Genomic DNA, 17,354 nt, shown 5'->3' on the forward strand with positions numbered 1-17,354 from the left:
TAAAAAAGAGAAGTATAAAAAATGTATAAGAGATATAAAAAAATCATTTATGTACATCTCTTTTTTAAATCAACTATTTGATCCATGTGACTCACATGTAGGTCCTACATGTTTAATGGTTGATTTAAAAAAGAGATGTACAAAAAATATATAGGAGATATGAAAAATATTATTTTTATACATCTCTTTTTTTAAATTAACTATTTGATCTATGGAACTCACATGTAGACCATACAAATTTAATAGTTGACTTTTTTTTTAAAAAAAAATATACAAAAAATATATAAGAGATATAAAAGATCATTTCTAAAATATTGTGACTTTAGTGGGAATTGTGTTCCAAGCAACGAACACTATCTAGATATTAGTCACAAAGAAACAAAAAATAATCTAGATTTTTAAAAAAGGTTTTATTTTTACGAAAATTTCAGGATTGATGGACTTGGCAATTCGAATTATCTGCTGGGCTTGCGTCTGTACCAAGCTTGTTCAAAATGGGCTCATATTGGTCTTTAAAATTCGGGCCGTGATTGGTTTACGTGAGGCTATGATGATCCTTTTGAAAAAAATACAACTTTCACATCTGAAAGGGATTTGATTCTTGCACAACACCAATACAACAACTGCACAACAACCCCTCACATGAGGGTGGACCCCAGTGTGTGGGACTCACCCTCATGTGAGGGATTATTGTGCAGTTGTTGTATTAGTGTTGTAAATCTAACATTTTTTCATTTGAAAACCTTTAAGGCCTCGTGTTTTCGCTCTTGTATTTTCTGAATAAAACATTGTGTATTTCGGCGTTTTTGTACCACACCAAAAGGAGCACTTTCTCTCTCTTCTCTTCATTTATTTATTATTATTTTTTTAAAGTTAAAGTACACATACTTACCACTTAATTATCAATGTATCCTAAATTATTAATTGCATCAGTGTTCCGTCTAAACTACTAAACAATATTAATATCTTCCAATGACAAAAATATCTTTTATAAAATTATAAAAAATATATTTTTTTAAATAAAATATGAAAAAATAAAAAATGAAAACCAAGGTTTTCATTTTTTTTATTTTGTTTTTAATTTAATTTTTAGTTTGGGCCACCCCTTGGATTTTCATTTTTTTCTCTTTTTTTTTTTAGTATTTTTTTTAAAAAAATTGTTTTTTTTTTTTTAATCTTGCAAAAAAAATCGTTCTTATTTTTTTTCCCCCTAATTTATAAAGATATATATATATATATATTGAAACAATTTTTAAACTATTTTTGTCTTTTAGTTGGTTATTAGGGATATTGACATTTTTTTTTTTTTTTTTTTTGGGTAGTTTAAGAAAATATTGACAAACGGTAATTTAGGGCACATCACCGATAGAGTGGAAACTGGTAGTTTTTGGAGAATGTATATTATTATTATTATTATTATTATTATTATTTTCCTTTTATTTTTTATTTTTCGCATTAATCTTTGAAAAAGAGTTACTTTATAAGCCCATTAGGTTAGGGTTTTTAGGCTTTCGTTGTGGCGGCCTAAACTCTACAGCTTCTCTCTGCGACTGCGAAGCTCCGAAACCCTTTGTCACAGTCGAAGCGCCTCCTCGCTCGGTCAACATGGGGTGAGTTTCTCTTCCGAGTTCTATTCAATTCGTCCTCTCTGTTTGTTTCCTCTGAAAATGTTTAACTTTCCCAGGAAAAAAAAAATCTACCCTAGTTTAGGCTGCACTCAGTTTTGATAGATAATACTCAAGGAACATTTATCAGTTACTTGGAAAAGAATGTTTCTCAATACTCCTTCAAAGTTAATTGTAACATTGTGCTCAATCTGATGCCTGATTGGAAATGTGATTGCATTTACTCTGTCATAGAATCACTGAGTTTTTTTTTTTCCTTAATTGTTTTTACTAGGAAGCTGAAGAAGTGGTTAATTCGTCGTTTTTAGGACCTATTTTAGATTGTGAATCTAGAGAGAAAAAATTTTCCGAGTACCGTTAGCATTTCTATAGTCTAAAACAATAGAGTGCAGTGAAATCGATGTTTTGGGGACAGTTTGAGATGCTAAAGGGCCCCTCTTTCGTGTGGGAAATAGGAGGCCATTTCACATCTATCGGAGAATTGTTGAAGAACCCATGTCTATCTTTTTCCCTTTTACCAAAAAGGAAGTAAAAAAATAGAAGAAAACGTAACAAAAGAAGGGCTAAAGGTGAGTTTTACTATGTATGTTGGTGAATTATGATTATCACTTTAAAAGACAAATAATTAAATCCAAATCAATCTTTTTCTGTAAATTCTTAAATGTGATCAAACAGATTTTCATGCATGTAGACTGATATTGACTTTGTCAAATGTGCATTTTTTGACTTCTGTGTAGGGCTGTAATCTAGCCGAGCCGAGTATTGAATGTTCAAGTTCAGTTCGTTTAATTTTTTTTCGAATACAAGTCGAGCTTGAGCTTATCACCAAACTAGATTATCTGTTCAAGCTGTGTTCATTTATTTTTCAAACGAACTCGAGCTTGTTCACAAGCTATTCAATTAATTTAGTCATTCTATATATAAAGTAAATTTCGTGATTGTTTAATATTTTTAAAAAATTAAAGACTAATTAGTAGTTATTTAATTATGGTTAAGATTTATTATTTGAATAATTAGAAAAATCAATTCAATTCTTAAATAATTTAATCTCAATTTTATATGTTTCTCTTATAGCATATATATACGTTCACACTCTCACACACACACACACACACACACACACACACACACACATACACAAGCTCACTCATATACATACAAAGGCACTTGTATCTATATCCAGACTCACAATTACAATAATTTAACTTATATTACATTATGAAGAACATTTTTTTTTTCTAAGTACTTAACATTTTCTCATTACAAAGTTAAAAATAATAAAAATGAAGTTATATGAGCCTATTTAAGTCGAGTTGAGTTTATACGAGCCGTGCCTAAATTATACGTACCTGAATTTTTTGTTCAAGCTTTGTTTGTTTAATAAACAAACCTGATTCCGAGCCGAGCCCAAGCATGTTCACGAGTAGCTCTACTCGCTTAAAACCTTACTTTTGTGTCCTGTTATGCAAGACCGTGGAGGATAAGGAAGATGATTTTTCAATTGTCTGTGTATGTGAGGGTTTCTAACTAAAAACACTGATTGTAAAGGTGGGGTAATTTACTGCAAAGAAGCATAATTATCTACAACTCTAAGTTATACTCCTGTCAATAAATCCCATAAGCTATTTTGAGCAAGTTGTACATAACCAGTTGTATTGCTTTTGGTTGAAAGCTATCTGATTAAATATTTGGTTCTGAATGTGATGCTCTTCGACATTGCAATGGTTGTTAGAAACTTGACACTATTGTGTGTTTGGTTGTCAATCAGTGTTCATTATTATGATGTGAAGAAGTCAACAAAACTGGCACTAGGAACTTTTAGATGCTCTCATTGTGTCTTGTGGTCTGGTCTCCTTAAGATATGTTTGTTGCCCATAGGGAATGGATGAGGAGTTTAGTTTTATCTACTTTTCTGCCACTAGGGACCTGATTTGATCACTTAAAACTTTTAAACTGCATCCGGAATATGGTAATGACATATTTCTACCATGGCTTGTAATGTCATTGCTTGCCAGTCACTCAATTTAAAAATGCTTATCTCTGAGTTTATTTTTTTACTTCTTTAATGCATATCTATTATTGTGTTTCCTTTCGTAACTATAAGTGAGTGAATTTTCTCAAAAAAAAGAAATGTATGTGAGTGCATTAGTAATATGCAAGTGATCTAAATACAGGAAGACACGTGGAATGGGAGCTGGTCGCAAGCTTAAGTCCCACCGTAGAAGGCAAAGGTGGGCTGACAAGTCATACAAGAAGTCCCACCTTGGCAATGAATGGAAAAAACCCTTTGCTGGATCGTCTCATGCAAAAGGCATTGTTCTCGAAAAAATGTAGGGTGAAATCTGTAGATGCTTTTTCTTTTGAAAAAGTTAGCATTCCTCCCATGCATAATATCTCAGATAGCTTCTAACTTATTGGTCCGGTTGCATTGTACAGTGGTATTGAGGCTAAACAGCCAAACTCTGCTATTAGAAAATGTGCTCGAGTTCAGCTGATTAAGAATGGGAAGAAGATTGCAGCTTTTGTTCCAAACGATGGTTGCTTGAACTATATTGAAGAGAATGTAAGATCAGTTTCCACGTCTAGGTTTTAATGCAATAAATTAATTGTTCAATTGTTTTTTTTTTGGTATACATATTGATAGATATAATTGTTATTTATTTGTTGAATAGACAGATTGGATGGAAAAAAATCATAATGATACTTTACAATAAAACACTAGGAAAAGGCCCCATGTGGTTTGTTGTTGCTGTAAAAATCCACAGAAAAATTACTGCTAATTTCCCTAAATGAGAAGCAAAAATATTCTGATAATGACATTCTTCAGTAATGTCATTATGACTTTTGAAGTCATGTGCGGTAGTTTACCTACTTCAAACATGTATACATGTCAATGACCTTTGGCAATGTTGTTAATCAATTCGATAATTGTTTTATCCACTCCATCTCCCCCCTATGGTCCTAGTTTTCCTCCACTCCGCTGCAATAAGGAGCTAAAAGATCTACTATTTTAATTTCTGTCTCAAAAAACATCAATTCAACTCTGCATTTTATCTGTATAGAGAATAATTGCAGAATTTCATTCCCAAGGGTACCTTCGTTATTTATTAGTTTCACATTTCTCATAAAATCATTTTGACAATTGATACATTTCTTGTATAGAATATCCACCTAATTTAATTGATAAAAGCTTCTTGTCCTGTTTAGGTGGATACTTTATATGAAGAATATAAGGGATGTATAAGGATAAGGAATATGTTGATAACGATCTTTTAAAATATTGTTCAGAAAATTACAAAACAAGTTCTATCAGTAATTCTTCTGCTCTATGCAGGATGAGGTGCTGATTGCAGGATTTGGCAGAAAGGGGCATGCAGTCGGAGATATTCCCGGAGTCAGATTTAAGGTTGTGAAGGTATCGGGGGTGTCTCTTTTGGCCCTCTTCAAGGAGAAGAAGGAGAAGCCTAGGTCTTGAACTACCTCCTCTAAAACTCCAGTCTGTTGTTGGGTTTTCCAACTCTTTAGTTAAGAGAGCATTTTGTGAAGCAGTCCTACCCCCTTTCTTCTCCCTCTTCTTTCTCTCCATTTGTTACCTACTATTTTTCTCATGGAACCCACTGTCTAGCTTCCGTTTCATTGGGACAAACTAGAAATCCGCTTTTTGTCATTGTAAAACTGAAGGATCTGGTAACTATTGCTCATCTTGTTTTCTTGAATTTATTTGCTATGCATAGGATTTTGATTTTCTATTTTCTGCTATATGATGCTTCTAGATAATAATTTTTTTGGGTTTTTTTTTTTCTTTCCTTTTGGGGGGTATTGGGGTTTGGTGGTGATGGAATAGGGTGGGTGTGGGGTGGGGCTCACTAACTTCTTTGTAAATATTATGCAAAATAGGTCAAATACCCATGGTCAAGATCTTTGGACTGCAGAAAGCACATATAACAAACAATCTTAGGGGGATTATCTTCCAGATATCATTATAAATGCTTAATAAGACGTGCATGTTTGGTGTCTAATCACTCATTTGGTTGCACTTAATCAAATGATATCATCTATTTGGGTACTGGGCAGCAGCCAGTGGAACAGTTTATGTTTCAAAAGATAGGAAGAAGCATTACTCCTGCAATTTGGACAATCTGGTAAAGGTATGTTTATTTATATTTTTCTCCAGTGTCAGTTTGAAAAATTATTAGATTATGGACTGTGTCAAAAATATGCTGCAATCTGGTATGGGATTTTTCTTTTTTGTACATCCATATCTGGATGTTTCTTGAAAACGTCTTTATTTGTTTGGAAGTTATTTGGATGAAAGGAGAACGTGAGTGCTCAGAAAAATAAATGAAAAAAGAAAAAGGTGAGTTCTTAGTAAAATGAATAGCAAGCTCTACTCATTTTATCATCCTTTGGGCCGGACAAATTTTTTCTACAAACTAGGTTGTAGAAACTCTTACAATCAGCCTTGTGACATGTCTCTTAGCATGGAAAAAACATTTTTTTTTTTTTTTTAACATGTGCTTGTCAACTTTTTTCGTTTTTTTTTATTTTTTTTTTATTTTTTTATTTTTTATCATTAATAAGAAATATGTGATTTTCACATGTTCAAACGGCAGCCATTTTTTAGAAATTTTTATTAACCCATCGTTTTTTGACCGAGTATTTTAAACAGAATGATTTGGGCTTATAAACTCTTGAAGGAGATCTATTTGAACTCAGCACTAGACCTGAAATAGTGAGGGCTCAGGAGAGGAGACTACTCAGATTTCAAGGCGACCGAAAAAAAAAAAAAAAAAAAAAAAACCATGGAATTCATTAAGATCAGTTTATTTGTAGCTTTTTATTTATTTATTTTTAATGTTAGAAAGAAAGAGGAAATAGACTTATTCCGTGGACTGACAAATCATTTGCAGATGACTCAAACTATCATTTATGATACTTCACTCTTTTGAAATGTCATTTCCTTTCAATTAGCAACCCTCATTAACGTTTGGTGTTAAAATTGATGGAAAGTGGTACACGTGATTTGGACACGCAAATTCTTTACTTGAAACGTGTAAATTAATAATCATTCAACCAAAGCATACAAATAAAAATAAATAAATAAATAAAAAAGAAGAAGAAAAAGAAAAGAAAATAAAAGATGAGTTGAGGGGGTGGTTTAGCCACTCCGAAAATCCTTGAGGGATGGGCTGAATCAGCTTTAGAGCTGTAGGGGTGGTTTATTGACCCCCAAAGCCATCTTTCAAGATGGTTGAACCACCCTCTCCTCTCAATTTGAGGGAGTGTTCCGGCCACCTCTCTCAATCCCTCTCTTATGTTTTATTTCTTTTTTCTTTTTTTTTTTTAGCTTTTTAGTTTTTTTTTTTGGGGGGGGGTGTTATGTGGAAGTCAAACAAAACATTCTAATTCCAAAAATCAAGGTCTTTTGGACATTTTAAATAAGAAATAAGAAATAAAAAGTTTCAGTAGATATTTTTCATCCATTTTAATGCCCACCGGTAAAGGAGGATATATGTCACCTACAAGAAAATGGTAGAGCAATATATGAGGGTTAAAAGTATAACAACTAGTACTGATATTTTAAAAGGCTATCAAAAAATAATCTGTCAATTCATAGGGTAAAGTACTATAATATCCCTAGAAAGAAATGATATTATCATTTACTCTATGACCAGCTAGTTTATTTCTTTCAACATAGGATAGCAGCTGGAGTTGCTAATATATCTCAGTAGACAGTAGACAGTAGCCATAGCAGCAGTTGCCAATTGCCATACCAGCTTACATGCAAGTTTTCCAAAATGGTTGGAATTCCATCAGTTCTTACTTAATTAACGTTGTAGCCAATCACATGCTCCTGTGAAAACTGATTTTTCGTGTTGGTAAGATGTCTCTACAAAAAGTCAATTACGTGGTCCGGTGAAGGAAAAAAATACACCTTCACGTCCATCACTCATAAATGGAAAATAGTTATTTATTAATTAATTATGGTGTTTTGTCTTTTTTCATAATGCACGACAAGAGTCTTATTCTAATTCTAAAACTATCCGCGTCATCAAATCATTGTTTTATTCAAATCTTATCTCTCTCAATTCTTGATCCTAATCCTTTGTAAGAGATGATTACTTTCGTTTATAAATAAAGACCGTGTTAATAAACTCATTTACATGTACGAATTTTATCTTAGAGGTAATTCGAGATGGATCGAGAAATGTTCATTGTATTTTTCTTTTATACTAGTGAAGAAGAAACATCGTCGTTGTTGCATGTGAATATACAGAGTTTTGCCAAACCGCATTTAATTTATGTCTTGATTCTTACTTCTTCTACTTTGTAGATGTTTTTATTGTGTGTGTAGTGTGAATTCTAACATAAAATATTATAGATTTCTTGATTTTGTGATAGGTTAGGATTAGGACTGTATAGACTATAGACAGACGGTTATTAACCATTAATAACTGTTAACTTCCACGAACCACTAATCGCTAGCCGTTTAGGATAGTGGGGTAGGGTAGGCAGACGCGGTTAATGACCGCTTACCCTATATATAAGCATATCAAAACCATGTCGTTTTTTGTATAAGATTTCATAGCAAAACACTAAAATATGCTCAAAATTGTCTAAAACATGTCCTAAAAAGAGGTCCAAAACACTAAAATGGGTTCAAAAGGCCTGTACCTGACAAATAGTTACTGTAGTGCGATTAGCAGTTAGAGGCAATAATCGCTAACAGTCATCTCCTGTACAACCCTAATTATGATTATATAGAAATTAATATGTGAGTTTGAATCTTATTGCTGACAAAAAAGAAAAAAAGGAGGTGGGAGTTTCAAGCTCCAATTGATGGGCATATATGTAGCTTCAATGTGAAGATTACATGAAACTACGTACTAACAACCCTTAATAGAAAACAAGGTGAAATGTCACCATAAACAACTAGTCAGTAGTCAAGTGGAAGACACCGTGTTTTTAGCCAAATAGAATCCAAAGATAGCAATGGAAGAGTCGTCGCATTTTCAGGGCTTTCATTCCTTAACCGAAAAATTGACCAAATTTCTTTGTTCCTATTATCCTTTCTTTTTTTTCTTTTTTTAAAAATTTAATGATATTTAACAAATTATTATACAATTTTCATATAACTGAGATAATGTGATTGAGAAAATCAGCACTTAATTATTATTATTCTGTTTTTTTAAAAACTTCACTTAACCCATTTGAATTGTCATCGCTTTTGCAATTACACTCTAAACTTCAAAAATCTCAATTTAGTATATTCATCTTTTAATATATTTGAATTTTACCCTTCCGTTATAATTTTTCGTTAAATGCTGTCAAAATTTTTAAAATACCCCTATTTTTTTTTCAAAGATTAAGGCGTAAGTATTTTTGCAAATTCTGTTAAATCCTGACCAAAGCCTAAATCCTTGCAATTCTTTTTTTTTTTTTTTTTTTTTGGGGGTCTTAAAAATAAGGGGTATTTTGAGAATTTAACACCCCTCCGTATTGGATTTAACGGAAAATCCTAATGGAGGAGTGGAATTGAAAACAATTGAAAACAATTGAAAGATAGATGCACTAAATCAAAAGTTTTTAAAGTTTAGGAGGGTAATTGCAAATGTGACAGAAGTTTAGAGAGTTAAGTGAAATTTTCATTTTTATAAGTACTGATCAAAGAGATGATTTTCACTGCCATATCATTAAGTTGTATAGCAATCGTATAGCAGTTTGCTAAATAACATTACGCTTTAAAAATTAAAAAAAATTAAAAAAAAAGAAAAAGAAAAAAGAGAGAGAGAGAGAGAGAAGAGAAGATAAAATCTTGAATATTTTAATTAGAAAAATTTGACTAACAAGACTCCATAAAAAGTGCCTTGTTGGACATGCGTTATATATATATATAAAATGAGAAATGTATAATGACTTGAGGTTTCTGGGATATGCTTAACATGTCATCCAAACAGATCATACTTAAAAAGTTCTCAGATGACTTAAGAGAAGGCTTAAACTTAAACTAATGTTGCTGCATTGACAAATTGGATTCGGGCAGTTGGGCAACAAGCCAATCCACAGCTGCCATCTGGATCACTGCCTACCAAAAATTCAAACTATCTTCACTAGCTATTGACCATTGTCGCTCTTAAATCAATTCCTATAAAATATTCAAGACAACGATAAAGCAAAAGAAATACATATTATATATTTATTTATTTATTTATTTATGCATTCCAATAATTTTCAAACTGATTGCTGAACCATACTCTCACGCCCAAATCCTAAGTTGGATATTGTCTGCCAGATAAAAGAAAATCCATCCCGAAGTTGCTGCACATGCTTCACTGAAATTCATATTATTTTTCCAATTTAATATTCTGTTATTATATTGCAAGAATCTACTTGAAAATAAGAAGCAATCATGGCAGAATATCTTGAAAAAACCATAGTCCTGCAACATGAACCTTTTAAGACTTCAGAGAGAGTTCAGAGATCAGACTGCACAAAACATGAAACATCACTCTCACCCTCTCTCTTCTTTCACCAATATAGAAACTGTATTTTATCATATTTCAACCTACGCAAGATTCTTGACTTGGTTAGCAAACAAATCTGAAATTTTCATTAGCTTATCGACCAATAAAAGGAAACCCAAAAAAGAAAAAAGAGAAAGAAAAAAGAAAAAAGAAAAAAAAAAAAAAGAAAAAAAAAAACTTAAAAAGAAAAATAGAGATGATTCAGGCGAATCAAATCTCTCCTAACAAAACCCAAAAACACTAAAACTGATATTTGAGTCTAATAAGAGAGGAAATTCTATGCCTCTTAAGAACTTCCATGTCTACATCAGAGGGCTATTAAGAAGCCCATGCCAAGAGGGAGCAAGTCCATTCCAGCTTTCTCTTCCTGAATCAATCTCACCCATATTGTTTCCATCCCCATTGAACGACTGCCAAGGGAATCCCCACAAGACCCTGTTCTGATCATTTTCTCTGCCATTACACAATTCTTGCTTCATAGTTGTCACTGTCACAGCTGTTGTTGTTGCTGCATTACTCATTTGATCTTCATATGGCATCACCATTTCTCCACTAACCCCAACACCTCCACCACCATTATTATCCACCTCTCCCATGTTCCCATTACCATGATACCCATAATACCAATTCTGAAAATTACTCTGCCCATCATGAAATCCACTCCTAAGAGCATCAAGAAAGCCAGGAGTTGCTGCTGCAGAAGTGTTCATTCCGTGGTTTCCCACAATATCACAATGGGTGTTTGAAAAATCATGGTGATCATCAAAACCCATCTGCCCACATGACTGTTTTTGGAGCCTGGCAAATGCAAGACTGAGGTCACTAGGAGAGTCATAAGCCATAGATGGGATACCAGTGATGAGTGGGTTGGTGTTGGGTGTGAGTGGTTGATCTTGAGTCCTCTTTGATGAGGATGATGATGATGATCTCTTGTTCTTCCTGCAGCCTCCACCCACTGGAACATTCCTCAGTGTCCCTCCTTTGGTCCAATACCTCCTACATGACTTGCAGAAGTACCTTGGCTGAGTAAGGCTGTAGTTGTTGTAGTAGCAGAATTTGGTGTTTGTGGAGTCACATCTTGGGCATTTTAGAGCTTGCTCTGGTTGAGGCCTTGGTTTCTTCTCAGGCTGCCCTTTTGAGCATACCAACATGTTTTCCAGTGAATGGGCAGACATTTCCTGAAGAGACCCAGAAACAAAAAAGAAGAATTATAAACAAAGACATCATTAACTCGAAACCAGATTACTCCAAAAATACATAGAAAGTATACATTGTCGAAAGATGGGATGGTAGTCGTGTGTAATAATCATCAGACATCATTATAAATAAAATGTGAAGATGCAGTCTCCGATTAGGTCATCAAGGAGAGATCATACTTCTTTTTCTCTTGCACATGTTCTTTGGATCATCTAATTGACGATCCTAACCCTTCCTGCTCATATCAGTTCACTTCCTTAACAACATAATTTTGTTTGCCACACTAATTGCCATAAAAAATCTGGGTGAATTGCCTAGCTAGAAAACTAAGCAAATTAGGTGAACTAAGCAAATTGGGTTAAGGAATGCTTTCTGCTTCTTGACAGAAAAATGATCATATACCTTTCTCTTGATTATTAGGGTACAATTTTCATGGAAAATCAAAACCCCAAAAAACCATCCTTGTTTTCCTTCTTAGCGAGCAAAAAAAGAAGAAGAAAAAAAGCGAAACCAAAGCTCTTTCTACTGTTGAAGGAAAGAGCTACTGTTGAAACTATGAAGCGAAACATTTGATTAACCCAACACAAGGAACAGATAGTAAAGATTAAAGATAAACTAATTTTTTTATCTTTTTCTACTAACGCTTTAGTGACACCGAAGCAACTTATAGCAACTCATCATCTTTTGGAATTAAACCCAGAACGCCAAATCGCTTACCAAGAAAGAAAGAACCATAAAAAGGAAAAGAGAGAGAGAAAGAGAGCTAGCAAAAGCAAAGTAACACAAAGAAAAACAAAAACAAAAAGAAGAGCTGTTTTTATCATTACAAACTGGTTCCCATCCTACCTGGTGTTGTCCACTTGAAGGATCCATCCCATGCAATCAAACAAACACCACTGAATACGAGAGAGAGAGAGAGAGAGAGAGAGAGATGGAGGCGGAGAAAGAATGTTAGAGAGAGAGAGCAAAGGATTTAGGCAGACATGCAAAGTGAGGAAATAGAGGCAACCCCTGTATATATAAAGCGATCCACAAGAGAGAGAGAGATTAAGAGAGAGAAAGTATTAGAGAAAGAGAGAGAGTATAATGATGGGGGTTGCCGTACGGGATGATCGATGAGGTTGGCTTAGCCTTGCACGCAGAGAAAGCATTTAAGAAAATTCGAGTCTTCTCTCTCTCTCTCTCTCTCTCTCTTTCTCTCTTGTTTCTGCAACGGTTTCATATGAGAGACCAGAAACTCCCCACAGTCTTTGTCTTCGTGGGTCCCGCACACTCGCGTGGATACAACTATTCTTCATGGACCCCACACGCACCTCCCTTATTGAGGTCCCCACACCCCCACCACCCCCCCTCAATTCCTCGCCAAAACCTCTCCGCGACCCACAAGCCCTCGTGTTCCACAAAAACACATTATTATTAAAATAATTTAAAAAAAGAAAATTAGACAACAACATATGATTATTAGATTTGGTCTAAAGAAAAAAAAATTCGTTTCTCATTCATCTGCTACTGTAGAGCGTTTTTTGGAGCGTTGCGGGGGCCCCACAGAACAAGTAAATGTTGATTGATGATAATGATTTGAATCGGTGTCGTTTGGCGCTGGGGTGTTTGTTGAAGGTTCTGACGATGTATACTTGAAATGATGGGTGGGACCGGGCAGGGGGGACAGCGGTGACAGCGACACAGAGGATCTTTGATCGTCCTCGATCATCACTCAGTGTCTCTCTTCCTTCATTATCTTACATGTGCTTTACACCCATGTGCTTCGTAGCCTAACGTCGCCAATTTGCTTTATTACGTTGCTTTGGTTTTACAATGGTCCCTCCGCGACCTATCTACCCTTCTGGTTTTCCTGTCTATTCTTCCACACCTTCGCTCTTAATTCCATCTACACATCATCGTCATAAAAAAAACTCCATCCACGGTCCGGGATTAGACAATAATATATACTAAATAAATATGCCAAGATAGGCCTATATAAACAAACTTCTTTTTAATAAGTAAGGCTTAACAGATAAAATATTTAATTAAAATAAAAAGTAAATGACGGAGTCAAGATTCGAACTCAGAACCTTTAGCTCTGATACCAAATTAAATCACTATTTATCCCAAAAGCTTAAGCTTATAGGAAGAAATAAATTTAATCACTTAATCAATACTTTAACAGAAAGAGTTTTACAGTAACAAGACTTGTTAATTCAGAATAAGAGATGCATTATCTCTCTCTATAAAGCCTTCACGCTAATTACGGGTTTATAGGCTTACGCCAGAAGGAGTTTAGCAATAGGAAGACTTGTTATTCAAAATATGAGATGCATTATTTCTCTCTATAAAGCTTTCAAGCTAATTACGGGTCTACATGCCTACAACAGAAAGAGTTTTGCAGTAACAAGACTTGTTAATTCAGAATAAGAGATGCAATATTTTTCTCTATAAGGCCTTCGGGCAAATTACGGGCCTACAAGCCTACGACAGAAAAAGTTTTGCAGTAGCAAGACTTGTACGTTAAATAAGAAATGCATTATTTCTCTCTATAAATCCTTGTTGATTAATAAAGAATATGATAAAATTATTGATTATTTATCTCTTGTAGTTAATTTGAGAGGTGTCACAGTTCCTTAAACTACCTAAATTTATCTGTTATGTGCTCAAAAAATTAAGCTAGTAACAAAAAGCTTCTTGTTGACATTAAATGTACCACCAAGCGGAATCGGATTGTAGTATGCCTAACTCATTTTGATGTCCTATTTGGTTAATTACAAGCTCATGATACTATTAACTTTAGGATTCATATTTTCTCCTCTCATATTGGAATGAGATTTTTCTTCTATGATGTAGCATCAAATCCCACGGATGAAATTTGTGAGAGTTCATCATTTATGTGAGACTAAGAAAATTATTCCCGAGTATTAAATCATTTTGCATATATTTATGTGCGTACAAGGGGTGGGGAGTAGCAAAAAGAATCACAAAGAGCATGGTAGATATTCTCCCACAAATTACAGTACTATTTGATATTATTGTAAATATGATTATTGTATAATTATGTAATTATGGTATTTTCTTTATTCTCTAGCCTAATTCAACTATAAATAGTCAACTTTATTTTACAAGAAAATTAGATTAGAAATACAAGTTTCTTTCACAATTATTTTCTTTTCTCTTTTTCTTCATAGCATAAGGGGGAAAAAAAAATTATATGTTTACTTACAAAATTATCTAATAATCAAGCAACCTAAACAAAGCTCAAATAGACAAAACACCATGACCGTCGTTACTACACCGGAATAATTAATCCCCTTTTTTGCTAGAAAAAGAAAATGATCCTTTAACCATTGTTACTTGAGAGTATATGTTTTTTGCAAAACAGTCACCCAAAAGCTTATAGCAAAAGGGTGATTGTTATGAAACTCAATATTTCTTATTTATTTTATGATTGTATTTTTATTTATTTATTTTTATTATGGTCGTTATTTCTTTGATTTTCTTTTATGTTGTCAAATCTATTTTTAATTTTTTATTTAAGATTGTAGATGCGTTATGGCCAATTCATAGAAGAGAATCACAACTTTGCCTAAAGTATTTGGACGTTGATCCCCTCAAAGTGATCATTTAGAGACCCGATCCCCTCTCTGAGAGTTATTTATCTCCTTTTAAACAAAAAATACTAAACAGCTACCAAATGGGGGAGTATTTTCTGCTTACAATTTGAATATATAAAGGAAAAAAAGGAGGAGAAAAGATACAAGAATGCATTCAGAAAAATTTTTAACTGTGGCCCATTGATTAAAAAAAAATTGGCACCTTAACTAACATATACAAGCATATAGAAAAGAATTCATCATTCAATGCTAAAACAAAGTTTGTGGCCACGTGTCTTTGCCTCAAGGATTAGGCATCATATCAAGTATCTTTAGATTTATTTTGTTATTGAAGGTAATTGTGTTTTAAGGATATATAACAAGCTCCTTGTCAAATCTCAAATCTCCAATCTCCATCCCCCATTTGTGAGAATCAATCCCAAATCACTAGTACGGTAGTACTATCGATCGAGACACTTCACATACATCATAATTTAGAATTCAATAGCCAAAGAATTATACTTTCAATTTAGACAAATAATTTGCTTCTTCTTTTTTTTTTTTTTTTTTTTTAAAAAAAAAAATTACAATTGTTAAAATCCAAGTTATATTCTTTCCTTATTAGACCATATATATTCAGATATATCATGCCATAATATCAAATTTTTATTATTATCCCAAGATTTACATTCTTTATATTGTAAATTCATATAGCCTATAAATAAACAATATTAATGTACTATCAAATAGGTCAAAATAATCAAAATATAACGTTATTAGGCATTACCAACCTTAGACATAAATTTCCAAGGACGAACTACCTCAAATCTTGTCTTTAATTCTCTCGCAACCGTTTTTCATATCAATTTTACTTTTTTAGTATTTTTCATATTAGAACATGGAATCAAAGACAATTTTTTTGTAGACTCAATTTCTCTAACACAGCCACCGTATCGCCATCCTCAACAACCGTGTTGATGTGACTAACCACTACGTCACCGTCCTTAGCTACCTTGTTGTTATTGTAGGCCATCGTGCCCGCTGCCTTGGCCACTACGCCATTGTGTTACTGTCCGAACATTTAATTTTCTTTCCAAACTCAAACTTACTTACTCATTAAGTTTGAGGGGATGTTAAATTATGGGGATATTCTTTCCTTATCATATGATGTAATCAGATATCAATCCTGATCGTGTCATAATGGCAGAATCTAATTATTATCATGTGATTTACATTCCTTATATTATACATTCGTATCCCTTAGGATTAGGTGCTGTAATTTTTTCAATGATTAAGATCTAGTTTTAAATGTTTTATAAAAAAGAAAAAGAAAAAATTAAAGTTAGATCTTAACCATTGATGCTCACTATACTATCAAATGAGTAATGCTATAAATTACATTTTTATTCCACAACTATCACACAATTTAACATGGCCATTCGAACAATCTTTGAATCAATCATTGTTTAAAAAAAAAATTGAAGGGCCGGTCGAGACTGCTACCACGTTAGCAATGTGGAGTAGTTATGAGATAAAAATATGGTATATATAACATTTATTAATCACTATCAAATAGGTCTATATAAACAAAAGAAAATGTTGGAAATCACATTTTTATCTCATGCTGATGTGGCAATTCCAATATGTGCTTGGATATTTTCTTTACCATTTATTACTCATTATCAAATAGGTCAATATAAACAAAAGAGTAATGTTAAAAATCATATTTTTTTATCTCACAATAATACTGACGTGACAGTTACAACCAATGCTTGATTTTTTTTTTTTTTAACTAGAATTGATCCAAAGATTTGTTAAAACTGTTACGTCAATATTGTAGGATAATTATGAAATAAAAGTATAGTTTCTAACATCACTTTAAACAAAATGTAACCTTATTAAGCAATGTCAACGGTGGACTCAAATCCATTGTCTCTCTCTTGCTTTCGCTTCTTCTATATTTTTGTATTTTCATATTTTAACGAAAATCAAAATTAAGGGATTCTGATTAATTGAAAGGCATGTAGATGATGAAATCATCTTTATCTTAGTCTTTTTTTTTTTTTTTTTTTTTTTTTTTTTTTTTTTTTTTTTTTTTTTATCTCCATTTCTGAGCTCGATGATTAATCTATACTGCCTGATCACTTGGCAGTTGGATACAGCTTTCCCCATCCATCATTTGAAGTCTATCCATTTTAATTATGATTCGAACGGTAGCTAATAACCTTAGTAACATTAAAAAAATAAAAATAAAAAATGAACATGTAATCCACATGCAACGCACTCATACGATGATCAGCCAATGAATCCAATAGGTATATATATGAAGTTATGAACCTTTACTTTTTCCAAAAATATACGTACCATTTACGGGCCAAGATTCTTGGAGTAGGTGGCGGGAAATTCAACAAAAATTCCAAGATAAG

The 17,354-nt window shown here is 33.1% G+C and overlaps 2 protein-coding genes across 2 annotated transcripts; one reads left to right on the forward strand and one right to left on the reverse strand.

Annotated features, from left to right (window-relative positions):
* Positions 1-1,453: 1,453 nt before the first annotated feature.
* Positions 1,454-5,374, forward strand: LOC133877474 (small ribosomal subunit protein uS12). The gene is made up of 4 exons (XM_062315786.1): positions 1,454-1,610; positions 3,800-3,955; positions 4,062-4,188; positions 4,960-5,374. Exons 1-4 carry the CDS (start codon positions 1,606-1,608, stop codon positions 5,098-5,100), a joined length of 429 nt encoding a protein of 142 aa, XP_062171770.1. The 5' UTR covers positions 1,454-1,605; the 3' UTR covers positions 5,101-5,374.
* A 4,835-nt stretch (positions 5,375-10,209) lies between these two features.
* LOC133877473 (dof zinc finger protein DOF2.1-like) lies at positions 10,210-12,538 on the reverse strand. The gene is made up of 2 exons (XM_062315785.1): positions 12,194-12,538; positions 10,210-11,328 (listed from the first exon to the last, which is right to left on the reverse strand). The coding sequence occupies exons 1-2, from the start codon at positions 12,218-12,220 to the stop codon at positions 10,453-10,455; spliced, it is 903 nt and encodes a 300-aa protein (XP_062171769.1). The 5' UTR covers positions 12,221-12,538; the 3' UTR covers positions 10,210-10,452.
* Positions 12,539-17,354: the final 4,816 nt, after the last annotated feature.

This window comes from Alnus glutinosa, chromosome 9, assembly GCF_958979055.1.
Source record: "Alnus glutinosa chromosome 9, dhAlnGlut1.1, whole genome shotgun sequence".
In the NCBI taxonomy this organism is placed as follows: domain Eukaryota; kingdom Viridiplantae; phylum Streptophyta; class Magnoliopsida; order Fagales; family Betulaceae; genus Alnus; species Alnus glutinosa.

Coding starts and splice junctions, on each gene's coding strand:
- LOC133877473 (XM_062315785.1), bottom strand. CDS start 12,220: ATGGATCCTTCAAGTGGACAACACCAG. Junction 11,329..12,193: donor CTTCAAGTGGACAACACCAG/GTAGGATGGGAA, acceptor GGGTCTCTTCAG/GAAATGTCTGCCCATTCACT.
- LOC133877474 (XM_062315786.1), top strand. Junction 3,956..4,061: donor GGCATTGTTCTCGAAAAAAT/GTAGGGTGAAAT, acceptor TGCATTGTACAG/TGGTATTGAGGCTAAACAGC. Junction 4,189..4,959: donor TGAACTATATTGAAGAGAAT/GTAAGATCAGTT, acceptor TGCTCTATGCAG/GATGAGGTGCTGATTGCAGG.